At 52.3% G+C, this 18,352-nt stretch overlaps 2 protein-coding genes across 3 annotated transcripts; one reads left to right on the top strand and one right to left on the bottom strand.

Moving 5' to 3' along the window:
* The first annotated feature begins 230 nt into the window (after positions 1–230).
* On the top strand, positions 231–2,638 carry RASD1 (ras related dexamethasone induced 1). 2 transcript variants are annotated; one of them, XM_043583327.1, is made up of 3 exons: positions 231–350; positions 718–1,151; positions 1,382–2,638. In XM_043583327.1, exons 2-3 carry the CDS (start codon positions 866–868, stop codon positions 1,933–1,935), a joined length of 840 nt encoding a protein of 279 aa, XP_043439262.1. In that variant the 5' UTR covers positions 231–350; positions 718–865; the 3' UTR covers positions 1,936–2,638. The 2 variants fall into 2 exon arrangements, with proteins under 2 accessions (XP_043439262.1, XP_043439261.1); XM_043583326.1 differs by lacking the exon at positions 231–350 and having other exon boundaries at positions 607–1,151.
* Positions 2,639–3,800: 1,162 nt separating this feature from the next.
* On the bottom strand, positions 3,801–18,088 carry MED9 (mediator complex subunit 9). Its single transcript, XM_043583332.1, has 2 exons — positions 17,744–18,088; positions 3,801–5,759 (listed from the first exon to the last, which is right to left on the bottom strand). The coding sequence occupies exons 1-2, from the start codon at positions 17,968–17,970 to the stop codon at positions 5,543–5,545; spliced, it is 444 nt and encodes a 147-aa protein (XP_043439267.1). The 5' UTR covers positions 17,971–18,088; the 3' UTR covers positions 3,801–5,542.
* Positions 18,089–18,352: the final 264 nt, after the last annotated feature.

Consider the following 18,352-nt stretch of genomic DNA (forward strand, 5'->3'; position numbering starts at 1 on the left):
GCGCCCCGCGTCTCCGCAGACCCCCACCCTGTCGCTCGTTCCCAGTTCCCCGCTCCAGCCCGGAGAGCGGCGCCTGCGGCCTGCCTGCTGCGCCCGCGGGGCCTCTGCTGCCCTCTGGCGGCCAGAGCGCGCAGCGCCGACCTCGGCGCCAACGCTGCCTCCGGGGAACAGGAGCGCGCTTGCAGACGGGAAGGGGGCTTCGGCGGGGGCTGGTTCTCCGTACGGTGGAGAGAAGGTGGGTACGCAAGGGCCTGCGCAAGGGGCCTAGCCCTGCTTAGCGCCTGCGATCACGCCGCTGCTATGACTGGACTGCTGTTGTTACTCTCCGGGTAAACTGAGGCCCAAAGAGAGTGAGTGTGAGCGTGCGGGGCCGTGTGGGTGCGCGTTTCGGGTGGGGTCCTTGCCCCAAGCCACGAAGGGTCAGAGGCACAGCCGGGACTACAGACCCGACGCCCTTGCGGCTGCTGGGCCCCGCGCGGTGGAAAAAGGGGTCCGCGCGCCCTTAGCCCCAGCGGGACTTGGGACTCGGTTTCTCCCCGCGCGCAGCGGGCGGCAGCGGGCAGAGGCCCGCGGAGGTCGCGGGAGGGGCGGCGGGGGCTCGCGGGGCGTGACGCACAGAGGCTGGGAGGGCGCGGGGCGGGGCGGCCACGCAGGCTGCATATAAGGGCGGCCTCCAGGCGCGGAGAACCAGAGCGAGCGACTTTGTGCCAGAGCCAGAGCCGGAGCCGAGCTCGAGCCGGAGCCCAGCCCCAGGCGACACCCCAGCCCGAGCGGAGCACAGCCTCCCAGCCGCGCAGCGCCGCGCCCCCAGCCACCCTCCGTACTTCTCTCGGCCCCGCGTTCGCCCCCGCGGCCCCTCCGCCCAATGAAACTGGCCGCGATGATCAAGAAGATGTGCCCGAGCGACTCGGAGCTGAGTATCCCGGCCAAGAACTGCTACCGCATGGTCATCCTCGGCTCGTCCAAGGTGGGCAAGACGGCCATCGTGTCGCGCTTCCTCACGGGCCGCTTCGAGGACGCCTACACGCCCACCATCGAGGATTTCCACCGCAAGTTCTACTCCATCCGTGGCGAAGTCTACCAGCTCGACATCCTCGACACGTCCGGCAACCACCCGTTCCCCGCCATGCGGCGACTCTCCATCCTCACTGGTGAGCGCGGGGCGGGTTCGGGCGGCGGTGGCGGGGAGGGAGCTGCGCCACCGGGAGGGCGGCGACCCCTGGTCCGAGGGCGCCCGGCGAGGGCCGGTCCCGACGCCGCGCGCCACGTGGAGAGGTCCGGGCGTCCCGCGCCGGGGCGGCCCCCCTGTCGGCCCAACTTCAGCTGTCCCCTCGGCCGCCACCCTCACCGGCTCCTTTTCCGCCCTCCGTGTTCCCCGCAGGAGACGTGTTCATCTTGGTGTTCAGCCTGGACAACCGCGACTCTTTCGAGGAGGTGCAGAGGCTCAAGCAGCAGATCCTCGACACCAAGTCCTGTCTCAAGAACAAAACCAAGGAGAACGTGGACGTGCCGCTGGTCATCTGCGGCAACAAGGGGGATCGGGACTTCTACCGCGAGGTGGAGCAGCGCGAGATCGAGCAGCTGGTGGGCGACGACCCCCAGCGCTGCGCCTACTTCGAGATCTCGGCCAAGAAGAACAGCAGCCTGGACCAGATGTTCCGGGCGCTCTTCGCCATGGCCAAGCTGCCCAGCGAGATGAGCCCGGACCTGCACCGCAAGGTGTCGGTGCAGTACTGCGACGTGCTGCACAAGAAGGCGCTGCGGAACAAGAAGCTGTTGCGAGCCGGCAGCGGCGGCGGGGACCCGGGCGACGCCTTCGGCATCGTGGCGCCCTTCGCCCGCCGGCCCAGCGTGCACAGCGACCTCATGTACATCCGTGAGAAGGCCAGCGGCGGCAGCCAGGCCAAGGACAAGGAGCGCTGCGTCATCAGCTAGGAGCCCCCCGCCCCCCGCCCCCAGTCCCCCCCGCGTCGGTGACCGAACTTGAGGAGGACCTTTTTGTTTCAAAGTCACGTCCGGGCCAGCTCGTGCGCCCCGGGGCCGCGTGCGCGCGGACTAGCGTCTTCCCTCCCCGCGGCCCTGGGCCCGCGCACACTGGGGAGGCACTAACGAAGAAGGGACAGTCATCTGCTCTGGAAGGAAAGAGAACTGGACGAGACTGGGACTCCCCCCCCCTCCCCCTCCCCCGCAGGCGCCTGCCACTCCCGAGACGGGGGGTCACAGGCCGGCAGAGGGTGAATTTGTCTTGTTTCTGACAAAGACAAGAACGGGGGTGGGGGGAGTGAGTTAACCCCTGTTGGGCTTTGAGAAACCTGTCCTGCCCCCTGGAGGGTCAAGACGGGACACCTGGGGCATTATCTTGTCTGTGATCCTGGGTTGCCATGACAGCTACCGAAAGCCTCTACCCTCCCAAAACTTAAGGAGGTGCGGGTCAGATCATAGCCAAGTGACTTGTTTACATGAGTGTGTGAAATTGCACAAAGGAAAACAAAACACACACCTTGCACTTTAAAAGTTCTGATGTCATCGTGGACATGAACAAAATCTTACCTAGCTGTTTGTACCGTGTGTGTGTGTGTGTATGACCGTCCTTAAAGTTATTGTTACTGTTTTTATAAAATAAAATAATTTAAAACAGTCATGCTTTCTTTGCTTTTGGAAATGGCTCAGGTACAGAAGGGTGAGAAGAGAGGAGTGGGGTTTTTACTTATGTGGCATTAGCCTCCCCTTCCCCAGACTGGAGATGACCCTGGCCTTTTGAAAATATCGCCCCCCCCCCCACCACCTCCATGGGAGAAATGGCTCCAAAAAAGCTCCAGATGATTGGGCCAAAGCCTATCTATGTGGGAATGGTTCCTTAGAAAGCCAGGACGATGAAGGGTTCAGGTCCTTGCTAGAGCTGCAGCCACAAAGGGCCTCTGGGATGTGTCCCAGCTGTTTTGTCCTAGACTCCCTACAGGCCCAAGGCAATGAAACGTCCTCAAACCTGCAACCCACAGTCGGCCTGAGGTGTCACTAGGGCCCTGCTTTCCCAAAGGAAATGGAGCCTTGAGAGACCAATCCAGTGTTGGCCGCTGCAAGAACCGCATCCCCCAACTCCTCTCCGGGGCCTGCCACGTGGCTGTCTGGAGACAGTTCAAGATCCCCTGGCCACACGCGCCCCTCCAGCCCCTGGAAGCACATTGCTGCCAGCACTTTCTCCACCTCCCGGTCTCCCCTCGGCAGTTGAGGGAACCCGTTCCCGACTCGGGACCCAGCTCTCCCTGCCACTTGTAACTGCAAGTTCGGGGCAAGGGACACCTGCCAAGCCCCAAATTCGTCGCCCCCGAATTACAGAGAACACCCTCTGCGTGGGGTTGCCATGAGGAGTAAGTGAGGTGTTTGCAGAGTACTTAGCACAAGTGCTGCCACCCAGTAATGCAAATCATCGGCGGTCTCGAGAGGTGCTCGGCCCTGGGAAGGGCATTCAGTACTGTCCCAGGGAGCGGTTTCAGCCCTGCCCTGATGAGGCTGTTCCCTGCCACGACTGGACTCCCCTCCGGGCCCAGGGGCCAGTCCCAGGCGGGAGGGATGACCCACCAGGCCAGCTGCGTCCTCGGGGCCAGACGCAGCTCCTTAGGGAGGTAATTCTGTTTTTATGCTGGTTTTGGCGTGTATGTGCCGACGGGGAGGGGGTGCAGAGTGGAGATTCTCAGCTTGTTCTCTCTCCTCGAAGCAAAATGAACATCCTCCCTCTCAACTATCCAAGACAGGTGTCCTATAATGAATTTCTCAGTACAGAAACCAAGATGTCCTGAGAGCAGAGTACAAGTTCTTTTAATTATACTCTTGAAAAACGCCGTAAGTCAAAACCCTGGAATACAGGAAAGGCTCGGTCTCTGCCCCAGGGAGAACCCTGGTCTGTTTCAGCCTTGCAGAAGGGCCCCGGTGGTCTTGTAGTTCCGTGTGCTTCGTATTTGGTCAGAGCCTTAAAACTGGCCCATACGCTGCTCTGAGATTTTGCGAAAATAACTGATTCAGTTAAATAACAGTCTCCAGGGGGAACTGGTCTAATAGGTGACCACTACCCACCTCAATTCAGAGCCTGTTCTTCTGCCCGAGGCCACTGAAACCGGATACCCCCCTTCGCAGGTCCGCAGGTCAACACAAATGGGGCCCCTGCTAAAAAAACATCTTCAACCAATATTCCTGCCAAAGAGGTCAGTTGGCAGGCATCTGTTAAGCCCCTGACTTGGTCAGCACAGCTTATGTGCCCATTTCTAGATCTAACCAATACGCAGTTACTTCTCCCCTCATCTTTGACAGTCAAGGGAAGAGCGCAGAAATAAGGGTCCCATCTGGCAGAAATGAGGGGTGTTATCAACATTTATGAACCAGAACTGGGCTGTAGACCTTCCGGGTGTAGGCTATCCCCGCGCCTTCAGAACGATCCAGAACCATACCCTCACACCTGGCTGAGGGGTGATCAGAGCTGTCACTCAGAGCTGCAATTCTCTGAACAAAGAGCACATCACGATCGCCTCTGTCTGCGGTGCAGCGAATGTTGGTGGCTGACTCTTCAGTGACCAGGCCAGAGGGGAAACTGAGTTTTTAAACCGGGACCACAGGAATCTGAAACGCTGGAAGAGGCAAGGCCCGCTCACCTGGGAACCTGTGTGAGCCTGTGCAGAAACAACACTACCCTCCGGCCCCGTGGGCAGCACTGTGGGGTCTGAAGTGGGCTGGTCCTTCGTGAGCAAGAAACGACTGAAGGGGACGGAGACAAAGGGAGCAAGACCTACAAGTAACAAGAACACGTAGGTGGCAGAGAACCTGGAGACAGAGGCTGCCCAGGGCTCTGGGTTGACGCCCCCCAAAGACACAGTTACATTCACCGGCTCAAACATAAAAGGGAACAAACTATTCTGGGGGGCGGGAGGAGGGAGGAAACCACCTGTAGTCTTTCAAAACAGTATTCACTGCCTCACGGCTTTCTTTTACCGTTTTAAACCCGTGCCGTCTGAGCGTAGCCCCCATTTGTCCAGTGAATTCTATGCAAATGTTTCATGACACTGCTGTGAACAGAACAATGTGTACCTGGTACACACTGAGCATACCCAGGGGTGGGAGAAGAGGGAGGGAGGAAGCAAAGAGGAGCCGCCTTCTTCCCCACTGCGCGCTACAGATGTGCCCGCGGAGCCCGAATACACGGCAGATGGCCCCTCCCTGGAGGCAGGGGCAGAACCCTCTACCCACTCCCCAGCCTCCGGGAACAGGCTTCCTTCCACCAGCAGGCACTCGAGTTACTATGCATCTAGACATATGGATATATACTCTACAAGGAGGCCCCGACAAAGCCAAGCTCGCACGCTGGCTCCTCACACTAGTCAATGCCAAGTTCAGCCACGGCAGCAGCCGCACCAGCCCCCGCCTCTCCGTTACAGAGTTCACAGCTGGAGTCCGAAAGAGCTACGCTCCGGAGGGGGGGTAGGGTGGCGGGGAACACGGTAAGGCCATGTGCTCCCCCCCTTCTTTCTCGGGCATTCCTGGCAGCCAGCCTCATCTACTCCTTGGGGATCTCAAACATGCAGAGGCTCTTGTACTTCTGCAGAAGTTCGTTCTTGGTCCTGACTTGCTCTCGGAGGCTGTGCAGCTGCTGCTGCTGCTGCTCGGGACTCAGGTGGATGCCGGGCATGGTGCTGATGACCTTCCGCATCTCCTGGAACTTGGTTTTGAGGGCGTTCAGGTCCTGGTGGATGTCGGGGCTGTCCTTGTCCATACTGCAGGGAGCAGAGGGAGGTCGTTAGCATTCATGGCTCAGACTGCGGCAACGCCTGGCTTCCCTCCCCTGTACCGCACAGAACTCGCTGTCTTCCTACGTCATCTTTTAGAATGCCTTGTTTTCTATGTCCCCTCACTAGGCTGTGCACCCCCACAGGACAGGGACCAGGTGCTGGGCTCACAACCGGCTCAAATGTAAAAGGAAACAAACTATTTCGGGGCGGGGGGGTGGGGGGGTGGGGGGGGGAGGAGGGAGGAAGCCACCCTGTAGTCTTTCAAAACAATATTCATTGTCTCACGGCTTTCTTTTACCGTTTTGGTGACAGCTGCTCACTAAAGGCACCCCCACACCTAGCACTGCATCGCAGCTCCTCTCGGCGCGCCCGCAGAATTAGACGCTGACACTGCATTAGCTCCGAGGGCAGGGACTGTGTCTGCCTTGTTCAGAGCTGTATCCCCAGCCCCCCCGGCGCTGTAGGCACTCATGTAACATTTGTTGCAAGAATGAATGCACACATCATTACCAACACCGGCGAGAAATGGCAAGCAAAACTTGCTGAAATACGACATTTCTTCGAATTTGAGACATTTCCAGGCCAATCAGGAAACCTTATCAGCTAGCAAGAGCTAATTTTAGCTGATGTTTTGATGCTTGAACCTGTTAACATAAGCACCCATTTCCACGGAGCTATTCATACATTTTAAATTAGTTACAAGCTATTGGAAATTTTTCAGCAGGTACCAAGCTTCTCCTACCAGTCATGTAAATTCCTTGCCTTCGGGTCAAGCTCATTTTAAAGACAGGATCATTCGCTTCATCTTCCAGCTAGCTATTGTCAGCTGCCCAGAGATCCGGGCTCCCCTTGTCACTACTAAATTAACAACAGGAACAAAACCCTCACCTAAGATCAAAGAAACAGCCTGTCGGTTGCTCCTGTACATTTTTTAAAAGTGAGCGAGTGGATGAGCTTTTGCAAACAAACAGTTGGGACTGAAACTAAAAGCCAACTCGGTAAGCTGTGCTAAAAGTCACCCTTTGAGGCGTAGGAGGGAGAAAACTGTCAATGATCATTTATTTTTTTTTAATAAGCGTCCATCCCTGATGGGAAATTTCAACCCAGATGGTGCTAATTCATGTTTATTATTCATCATGTCTCTGCTTACGCAGACAGAATATCCATCTTCCCTGGTGATCCACTGGGTACGCTCACACCCAGCAAATGAGAGGGCCCTGTTCACTATTTCCCAATAGCTCTAACTCAGAGGCAAGAGATAGAGAATCGCTCATTCTAGGGACTGTTAACCAGCCAAACATTTCTTGTCATTTGATGCCCTCGCTTTAAATATACAGTTAATGCGAGTTTGAGCCCCGCGTCGGGCTCTGAGCTGATGGCTCAGAGCCTGGAGCCTGCTTCCGATTCTGTGTCTCCCTCTCTCTCTGCCCCTCCCCCGTTCATGCTCTGTCTCTCTCTGTCTCAAAAATAAATAAAACGTTAAAAAAAATTAAAAAAATATATACAGTTAATGGTACACCTTATCCCAGTTTCTAGGGAGGAATAATTGGTATTCACGAGAATTGTAAATCATTTAGAAAGAAGCAAAAGGGGGGGGGCATCTTTTAATCATTTTAGATCTCAGCTCAAATCTACCACTCTGCATGGAATCCATCTGGATCTCTGAAATCATTATACTTGGGTGGCATATGTGTTAACACATTGTTACGAATGTAAGTCCCAAGGGAGTTTTGAAATTAAAAAAAAAAAAAATACAGTTTTAAGAAAACTGATGGACATCATGAGTCTGAAAGGACCCGGTAAAAGCAAACAAATGAAAATACATAAAATGAGAATTTGCACAGAAGCAACGACAGTTCAGGTCTGGAAGCAAAACATAACCTGGTCCCCAAAGAAGATTTCATTCTGAAAGAAAAAGTGGGCCAGGCTTAGGATGCTCGCTTCTGAAAACCCCTGAATCTCAAGGGTTTGCCCATATCCTTTACCCGGTGAACTTTCGGTAAAGGAGCCCCATAAAAGCTTGCCTGGAGGGAAGCTATGGGGAAAGGGGGGCACGGAGCCTACAGCAAAGGCCCCTGCTGCCAGCTTCTCAGCCTGCCCTAGTTGGTGAAGGTAAATAACCCAGAGCTCCTGGAGCGAGGAAAACACTCTATTCAGGAACTGGCTCGAACCAAGCGAGAACCTGCTAGGCCAGGATGACTGTGAAATACTCGCACCAAAAGAAAAGAGGCCCAAATATTGAGTGAATAAAGGCAGAAGGCTCCAGGTGGGCCTGCCTTTGTGTTCAATGTTAGTCATCAGCCAACTTTAGAAGGGGGGGTGGGGAACAAAAAACAAAAAAACAAGGAGACTAGGCCAGGCCGAGAAGCACGAAAATCGTGCAAGTAAGGGCCAGGTTAGGGAACTTTGGTCCTGCTTGCCGGAGTTTTGAAAAGGTGGACAAAAATACTACTGCTGTGGCTTGATGAACAGGCCACTTCTTCTCCATCTTTTGAGCACACCCTGGGCGATACTCGGCATCATGTGCACACAGACATTCTGTATGTGTGTCACCAGCCTCGGGGCAAACATCACAGGCTTTGGAAGGTGGCCTAAGAACGGTGCTGAGCGCAGAGCAGCTTCAGGTTTTAGTACGGGTGCTTTGGGACTTGAAGATGCCAGCTGGCATCCGCTGGGCAAGTGCGTCCACTGGTAACTTAGAAGCAAAGGGAACCCAGCCGGTCACTGAAGCCAACCTCCTCCCAAACTTGAGACCACGCGGTAGCATGACCCCTTCCCATTTCTTCCTCCTCAAAATGTCTGTGACCCCCCAGTGTCACGCCCCCACTGTCCTATGGCTGACCCACCCTGGGACCGGTCCTTCTCACCCTCTCCTCCTTTCACGCTGCTTCAGAGACTGGAGTCTTTCTAAACCAGTGGTGGTGCTGGTGGCGGGGGAGGGGGAGGCTGTTGTTTTTACTTAATAGGTGCTTGAGGGAAAACCGGTTAAGAAAAAAACAGACTCCAAGGCTTAGAAAAGGAAGGTCCCTCTAATCCACGTTCCGGAGATAACCTCTGTTAACATGGCATACTACTGCTTCGGACCTGCTTCGAAACATACAGACTTTTTTGTTACTTGCTTTGACAAAAATGTTACCATTCTTGCTTTTTTCACTTAAGTTGCACCTTGGATGTCTTTCCATGTTACCACATGTACAATTATGCAGCTAAATTATTTGGCTATTGATGGGAATTTGGATGTTTGTAACTTACCACTTGCAATCGGAATGGCAACGGACCTTCTGTACCTATATCCGTAAGTACTTGAGCACGTATTTTGATAAGATGATTTCTCAGAAGTGAATTTCTAGGTTGAAGGTTGTGTGCATTACCATTTTTGACAGACTGCCAAAATGCCCTCCCAAAACACTGTACCGTGACCGTGGACACGACGCTTGTCCCTCACACCCTCAACGACGCTGTTACACAGCCAGCAGCCGTTGGTATTTTCCCCGCTTCAGTTCTGCCAGCGCCCAAGAGGGGCTCTGACCCTCCTACCCTTGCTTTTATCTGCCCACAGGATTACATGTGAAAAATGTTCCCTTTAGGAAGAGGCAACAAAAGGCTCTGCTGCTAAAAGAAACTTGAAAAAAACACTGCTCTACAGAATAGCCCAGAACGTGTTCATCCGCTTCGACCTCTTCAGATGCCAACAACTCCCAGCATGCCCTCCTTCCTGAATTTCAGGACCCTTGTGCCAACGGTTCCTGCACATTTTCTCCCTGGAGTCTGGGGGCACCTGCAAATGTCCAAAGTGGACCCCCAGCCTCCTCGGTACGCCGCATTTCAGATGGAGGGTGCTGAGCTGGAACGCTGTGCCCCACACGTGCGTCCACATGCCCCAATTCCATGTGCTTGATGTGCACCCAGCCTCCAGTCCTGCCCACTCCTCCTCCTTACCCCTGCCTCCTCCTCTCACTGGCACCAATTTCTAGACCCTTCCAGACCTGGGTCCTCTCCTCCTGAAACCCTCTGCCCCACCCACCTCTACAGAATCCAAGTCTGAGCTCAAAAATTCCAAGACAACACCTGCCGGGCAAGTCTGCACCTGAAGGGGGCCACTCAGGGCCAGCTACAAGCAGCCTGTGGCCCTTCCAGGCCCAACTTCCCACTCGTCCCCAGACTCCGTGTAAATGCTCCCCGCGACACCTGTCCTGCCGCACCAGGTCCCTGCTGACCTGTGTGCCTGCCTTCGCAGAGCCTGTGTTCCAGGCAGGTGCTCCCTAAGTTATGCTGGATGAACAGAGATGAAGTGGCAGAGGAGGTAACAGGCTTGTAAGCTGGCCCAGAAATAATTCTTCCAAACAGGCTGTAAATATTCCCTGTCTGGGTGCTCCCCCTTTTCACTGGGATTTGCCTGAAGGAGAAATGAAGGGCACAGAGGGCTCCAGTCACATGAGCACAGACAAACCCCATGGAGCCGGTGGGGTCCTTTCACAGCCTTCTCCACTGATGTGAGGGCTCCTTCCTGCTCAACTGGAGGACAGGCCTCAGCTGGCAGGGAGGGCCGGTCAGATGAAAATAGACCTTGCATCGGAAGAAGCAGCTCAGTAACATCCCGTATCCACGAAAGTGGTCTCGCCTGGGCTCTGAGGTCTTGCTGACCTGCCTCGACAACAAAGGGACTTGTTTTCAGCGATATGGCCCCAGCTTGAGAGGTAAAGGACAACGCTCTGTTCTCGTCACTTAAACTACTTCTGCACTGTCACAGATGGTTCCCCTTTACCTACCCAGCAGCCTAGAACACTTTAAGGAACTAAAAAATTCAACTTGAAAAATTGTTTAAGTACCCACGTTGATAGAATACTTGTACTAGGTGAGCCACAGCCATCAAGGCAAGGTATTGACAATTGCAATTCAGAATTCCTAGGCTGGGACACTTGGTTCCAGACTTAGATTAGATCTGGCAAGTTTGAGGGGGAAAAGCAATGAACTTTCCCTGGTCCAACGAGCCTCATTTTATTCCTCCTTTGTTCTACATGTACTTCTACAATGTGATTTCTATACATGACAGGAAAGGTCTCAGAGTTGGGAGTGCTAACATTTCTTACCGACATAAAACTGACATTTCTCTTTCCCCTTTCCTCATTCTTTAAAATTAACACAAATGTGTAGTTTTAATTATTCATTCAACCACGGGGCAGACAGCAGGAGGGCTGCAAGTCTGTGGAGCCTCTCTCCAGCGCCAGGGAGGTGCATCCCAGCCAGGAAGACAGGAAGTAGGAGTGCTCCCCACCCCTCCCCGTCCCCGCACCTACCCTCCAGTGTGGGAGGTGGCCTCTGAGCAGGTCCATAAGCATATGTGGCATTTCCCTGGGCAGAGACAGGGCAGGAGGGCACGGCTGCAGAGGGCCTGGAGTGTGCACGGGGCTGGATGACTCCACGCACATAGAGGCACTAGGATCACAGCGACTCGCTCTGGGGCTCTGGGCTCTCTGCTGCATGGTCCAGGCAAGCCTCTGAAGAAGGTCCACACAGAGCCCTGAATGGAGTGATACCAGCTGGGAAGGACAGTATGGGAAGAGGAGGGAGCCCTAGAGACTGGTGAGCAGAGAGAAATTAAACTGATAACATGTACAGGATGAATTAGAGACAGGAGAGATAAAGGCAGTTTCTAATTAAGTTTCTAATTAAGAAGAAACTAAATAAGATCCATGGGGCGCCTGGGAGGCTCAGCTGGTTAAGTGTCCAGCTCACGGTCTCACAGTTTGTGAGTTTGAGCCCCGCGTCGGGCTCTTTGCTGGCGGCTCAGAGCCTGGAGCCTGCTTCGGATTCTGTGTCTCCCTCTCTGTCTGCTCCTCCCCTGATCGTGCTCTGTCTCTTTCTCTCTCAAAGAATAAATAATAAACATTAAAATAAAATTTAAGAAGTGACTGTAAGATCCAAAAATGAGGTTGGAAGACCTGGACCATGAGTGTTATCAACAGACTTGGAGGTAAAGGGACAGATTCCAGCCTAAATGTTCCACTAACCAAATCTCAGCATTTCAGCATTTCCTAGCATCTCAGACCAGCTACAGGAAGCAGGCCAGGAAAGGTCAAGGTGCTATGGGTAAATGTTGCCAAGAAAGGAAAGAGGGAAGAGCAGCCTGGAGAGATCATTAAATGTGCCACGAAGATTTAAGAAGTAAAAACAGTTTGGTGCTGGAGAACAGAATGTCCAGAAGTAGAACAGAAAACATATGGGGATTCAGGGCACGAAAAAGGCGGCGACTCAAGCAGAGAAAACAATGAATATTCAGTCAGAGAAGTGGGAACATGAAAAAGCAGGGCCCCCTTCTTTCCATCAAAATAAATTCCGGAAGCTTCACAGAACTGAAAGTAAAAAATGAAACCGTAAAAGTCCTAGGAAAAGGGGATCAATATTTATCGTTTTATCAGAGTGGGAAGGCCTTTCTAGTGAGGACCAAAATTCAGAAGCCATAAAGGTAAGGCTTATGAAATCTGCCCACAGAAAATGATGTGATTCCAAAGGACAAAAACAAACAAATGAAAACCAGCAACAAAGGCAAAAGAAGAGGAACAACTTGGGGAAAATATTTACAATACACTTGACAGACAAAGGCATACCTTCCCCGCTGTACGAAGAGTGCATTAAAAGAGGCACGACCTAACAGGAAGTGGGCAGTTGGCGGTGGGGGGGGGGGGGGAATACAAATAAATGACATAACAAGTTGCATATGAAAAGATGCTTATGTGATAAAGCAAGACACAGATCAACACGACATATCCTCTCTGACCTATCAGATCAGCCCCAGTGAAAAAGCTGAATGGGGAGGGCAGGGATATGGGGGGAAAGACACAAATACACTGCTGGTAAAGCGCACACTGGCACATTCTTTCTGAAGTTGCTAGTTGTGATCCAAATTTTAAATTCACATATCCCTGTGCTAGAAATTTACTCTAGAGACTCTCAAGAGTTTACAAGATGGCATTTACAGAGAGCGTCAGCGCAGCTCTGAGTGCAACAGCAAAAAGCCGGACACCACGGAGTGTCCTTGGGGAGGGAACTGTTGACAGAAAGGACGGCATGGCCATGAAATGGAGGGCGGTACAGTTTGGGGACCCGGGAGGGAGGTGGAGGAGGGGAGGGACAGGCCCAGTTGTCATTTTGTATCTGTGGGTCGCTCTTTGAATCTATCTACAACTGGAAGTTTTAATTTTTTTTACAACGGTAATCTTTATGTATTTTTTTTAAGTTTATTTGTTTTGAGAGAAAGAGAGTGTGCAAGTGCGCACGTGACTGGGGGAGGGGCAAAGAGAGGGAGGGGGAGAGAGAGAGAGAGAGAGAGAGAGAGCGCAAATCCCAAGCAGGCTCCATGGTGTCCTCGCAGAGCCTGACTCGGGGGCCTCACTTGCGAACCGTGAGATCATGACCTAAGCCGAAATCAAGAGCCGACTGAGCCACCTAGGTGCCACTACAACTGTAGCGGGTTTTTTTTTTTTTTAATTTTTTTGTTTTAACATTTATTTAGTTTAGAGAGAGAGAGAGAGAGAGAGACCGAGTGGGAGAGGGGCAGAGAGAGAGGGAAGGAGACACAGCATCCAAAGTAAGCTCCAGGCTCTGAGCTGTCAGCACAGAGCCCGACGTGGGGCTTGAACTCATGAACTGCAAAATCATGACCTGAGCCAAAGTCAGATGCTTAACCGACTGAGCCACACAGGTGCCCCAACAACTGTTAATTAAAAAAAAAAAAAAAGCTCTCTGGATGGTAGATTTCTGGGCCATTTTGGGTTAATCGAAGGAGTCCAGTCTACAGGATTGTGATTTGGAGAAACAGCTAAGAGGATGTCGCCCTCTTCACCTAGCGATGGCTGTGCGTGAAAATGAAAAATGAAAAACGCCTGTACCCTCCACTCCGGCAATTCCACCGCTGCGGGTTCGCCTCCTCATAAACGTTCTCAAATACAAGGGTGCTTCCCGGGGTGGCCGGCAACGGCAATAACCAGAAAAACCCGCGAGTGTCCGTGAACAGAACACTGGCTACGTAACTGGTGGTGCAGCCACCTTACTGGGGAAGGCCTTCGTGTGTGAGAATGGAAAGGTGTCCAAAACGGACTAACAAGTGCAAAACAAACACAGTATAGTATGATCTCAGTTTCCAGAAATTTTTTAAAAGACACGCATATACAGTTCCTGCCAGGATACTCACAATTAGTAGAAGTTACGACTGGTGAGGGAACTTCACTTCACACGATTCTGAGTCTGCAACTGTGACTTTTGTGTACCTGAGGGTGCAGTACTCTGAATTCTTTATGAGAAGAGAAGGCCTAAGCTCACGGCAGCGTCTTGCTTCCTCACCTGGCCAAGGAGCAAACACGTAATAAAAGGGCCCCCGGGGACGCTACAGGGGAGGAAGAGATCAAGGGCCTGCATGACCGAGCGGGTCCTGGCCCTCACCGCCTCCGGCCAGGCCTGCCGGGACGGCGTCCTCACTGGCTTCCAGGCAGAGAAGCCACCTCCATCTCGAGCACTAATCTGACTCCATGGCCGGAAGTCCTCGCTAGCTCCCCATTCCCCAGAGGACAGAACGACCCACCGTGCAGGTGGGGGACATGTGGTCCTGGGTGCGCTGGCTCTTCCCGGCCCTCCAGTTCTCCCTCCCTTGGCCTCGCGCTTCTGCCCCAGTCCCACCCCCAAGAGGCCGCTGCATCACGTGCTTGCCCCCGCTCTTCCTCCTCCCTTTCATAATTTAGGACTCCCCACTGGCATCCATCCCAACAAGCCTTCCGACTCCTCCAGGCTTCCCAAGGCCTCCTCTGCCTTCACCGACCCTACCACAGTCTGTCTCCTTTCCTCATTAGCCTAAAGACCCAAATACACGCCAATACGTATCGTAACATCACATCCTAGCTTTTTTTTCACGGCGAAGGCATCTTTCCTTCTCTCTGAGTCATTTTCCTCCGAGTGGATTTTTGCTCTTCTGTTTTGTCCTATCTTTTGCTAGGGCTTTTCTTCACATGCTTGGTGACCTTGGCTGCCCAGTCATAGAGTTAAGAGTAAAATACTATTTGGATTATGTGCATAGTGCACTGCTTTCACTATACTAAATGAAAGAAAAAAAAGGCATGATCCCATGATAAAGTGTTGATTTTGACTTGCATCAGATGGGGAGGGGGAAGCTGAATGCGAATAGAAAACATAAATATTTTATATTGCTAGTAAAAAGCAGGGTATGAATAAATAATGGAGAATATTAAAAAAAAAAAGTAAAACACTAAAAGGCTCAGTACAAGCTCTTAGTAAGAGTGATACTTCTTGGGGCACCTGGGTGGCTCAGTCGGTAAAGCATCCAACATCAGCTCAGGTCATGATCTCGCAGTTCATGAGTTCGAGTCCCACGTCGGGTCCCCTGCTCATTCTCCCTATCTCTTTCAAAATAAATAAACTTAAAAAAAAAAAAAAGAGTGATACTTCTTTTAGTTTCTTAAAATGAACTAAGTTCTTTCTTGAGAAGTCCCCAATGTCTTTTCTTTGGGGCTGATCAGACACTCCAGAGGAGGGATCTCTGTCTCTTTGGCTGCCAGTCTCGAAGCCAGGTCAGGAAAGAAAGCTAGGGCTGGGTCTCAGAATTCAGTTTGTGAACTTTCTCTTAATCCCTCTTTTCAGGATTGGCTCCCTTTCTCCAACTCCTGCCATGTGCTTGGTGTTCCCCAGTCCAGAGATGCTCTGGCTTATCCTTAAAAATAAATCTTGGGAGAGAGTAACCCTTTGTCTGCCAAGATGGAAGAAGGGTAGTCACCTGTTTGCTTGGAGTGGGGAAGAGAACTATGGGATCTGACTCTTAAACAGACTTCAGGTAATCCTCCTGTTCATAGTTCTACTTCACCTCTGTTTCCAAGAGGGCCCTGGAACTGCCAACTCCTGAGATTCAGGGCGGAAGCCATGGTCAAAGGCAGCTGCTTATGGATGCTTCTTGGGGCTGATGGATGGATGTGCCATTGGCCATCTCTTTTGTGATAACTGCCTCCTCTCCTGTTCTTTTTGGTTTCATTAAACACTCTTCACTGTCCTTTCAGAGGGTACAGAGACAAACACATGTGATCAGCTCACCATCTTTCAAAGAACACTGCTCTTGAGTATACTTCACAACGATCTCATGATTTAAGTATGTTATCCCATTTCACAAGAGAAGAGACTCAGAGAAGCTAAGATCACCTAGCTCGAATACTATAAAACTGTAATCTGAACCCACTGTTTGAAGTCCATTCTTTTTTTTTCTTAATTTTTTAAATGTTTATTTATTTTTGAGAGAGAGAGACAGAGAGAGCAAGCAGAGGAGGGGCAGAGAGAGAGGGAGGCACAGAATCCAAAGCAGGCTCCAGGCTCTGAGCTGTCAGCACAGAGGCCAATGCGGGACCTGAACCCACAAACCAGGAGATCATGACCTGAGCCGAAGTTGGAGGATTAACCGACCATGCCACTCAGGCACCCTGAGGTCCATTCTTATTATTCAGGTATTAGAGAGATGAACTAAGGCCTGGGAAGGTTACATATGTACAAAGATTACAAAGCAAGCAAACATCAGTGTGCAGATTTGAATCCCAGACTACCTGACTTCAAAGCCCATGTTCTTTCTAGTGTGTACCTTACTGCTCCACGTTTAAGGCCAGCCCAACCCAACTGCTCTACTGGGGTGCGAGAATATACTCTCAGGGGTCCAGGAACTGTCTCTGTGACTGTATACATCTTGTGTTTTCATTTTTCTTAAAACCAATATATTTGGGTGAGTTTGGATAAGCCGTTTATAATCCAGAACTGCCCTGGGATTTGGGCATCTGCATTTGTGTTTCTTTGCCATATGTCACTGCTGCCAGGAAGTGCCACTTGAGGACCGCAGGCTAATGAGAACAGAACAGAGTCTGCCTTACCCTATCAACAATACGCTCACGCCAAGTGAAGCCAAACGAAGGCAGGGTCTAATGTGAGAACAACGGCTTTGCAGTTGTTTGAAAAGTGGTGGAAAAGCATGAAGTCATTCCACAGCAAGTGAATCTAGTCTGGCTAAACTCAAAAGAAGCTGGGCCGTTGACACACTGGACTTTCATATCGTGGGGAGCAATTCCATTTCAGCAAAACATCCAAGAGCACGTTCATGTTCACCTGAATGTTACTGTAACAGTAAAACTCTGTTTTAATTTACCTTATTTTGGGTTTTTAATGGCTGAATAAGTTGTTAGTGTCCCCGACCCCTAGTGCCATGTGGATTTAGTAACATGACAGCAAAAATAATTTAGGCAAACATGGGGATCAAGAAGACTTTTGGTTGTACTTTTTTTTTTCCCCCCCTTTACAGGGTCAGTTTGAAAACGGGCTGACCTGAAGCCTGGCCAACGGAATGATACATCACCGTCTTTGGCACTCTGTAAGAACACCGCACTCCAGGGCAACTTGTATCTGTGTTTCTTTTAACGATTCCTATCATCGACCCTCCAATCTCTTTGAATTATGGGTCATTCCCATTCATGTCTTTTTTTCCGTTCAGACTGGTGAGCAGTGTGGGGGTGGAAAGTGGGCCCTTTTTACGGCGTACACCCCACAGCACTTAGCAGTGTGCCACACAGGGAAGATGACCCACATCGGGTGACAAAACGGAGGCTCAGAGAAGCCTGACCTGCTCCAGATCGCTGGGATGCAAACTTGAGTAGTGACTGCAGAGCCTGTGCATTCAGTCCCTACACTGGCGTCATTTTTAGGAATCGCGCCTGGCCGTCACGAGGTCTGGCAGCTCTCGGGGCTCAACCGTTTGCTGAGCTCACGGTGCGACTAGGTGTGGCCTTGGGAAAGGCCTCTTCCCCCCGGGTCTGTTTCCCCTTCGGTAAAATGGGGGTGTATCCGAGAGCACCTCGGCCTCTGAAGCTCTGAAACAGGTGACGAGCAGCGGGGAGGGGGAGGGGCGTGTCGTGGCTGGTCCTCTCTTGGGCTCTTACCATTTGATGATGTTGTGAACCAAAGGTAAAAAGGAGTAATTCTCCTCCTCCTTCACGCCGGCAGGTGACTGAGGCCTCGGCGCCGGCGACTGCTGTGGCTGAGGCGCGGCGACCGGAGGCGGCGGCTGCGAAGGCGGCAGCGGCTTCGTCTCGGGCAGCGGCGGCTCGGCCGGCGGCGGTAACGCATCCTCGGCCTGCCGCCCGGCGGCCACCCCGGCAGAGGCCATGGCGCTCGGGACGCCGCCGGTCAGCAGGACCCCGGCCGTCAGCTCCCCCAAAGCGTCGCGGATTCCAGACGTCACCACCAGGAGCCCGCGGGGCGGGGAGAGGGACTTGGAAGAGGATTGTGCGCGTGCGCACTGAGGCGTGGGCGGGGCGACAGCGCGGGCGGGACAATGGGGCGGGGGGTGGGGCTGCTGTTATGAGGCAACGGGCGTTTGACGGGCCTGGGTTGGCTTGGATTTGATTGTAAAACGGAGCAGCTAAATTATTAAGTAGCCAGAAATAGATTTATTTCAGAAATAACATCTTATTCCTATTCCCATGACGAGGAGAGTCCAAAAGTAGCTAAAAAAGGAAGACTGAGATACGTAAGGCTCCAAGTGGCCA

The sequence above is a fragment of the Prionailurus bengalensis genome, chromosome E1, assembly GCF_016509475.1.
Source record: "Prionailurus bengalensis isolate Pbe53 chromosome E1, Fcat_Pben_1.1_paternal_pri, whole genome shotgun sequence".
NCBI lineage: Eukaryota > Metazoa > Chordata > Mammalia > Carnivora > Felidae > Prionailurus > Prionailurus bengalensis.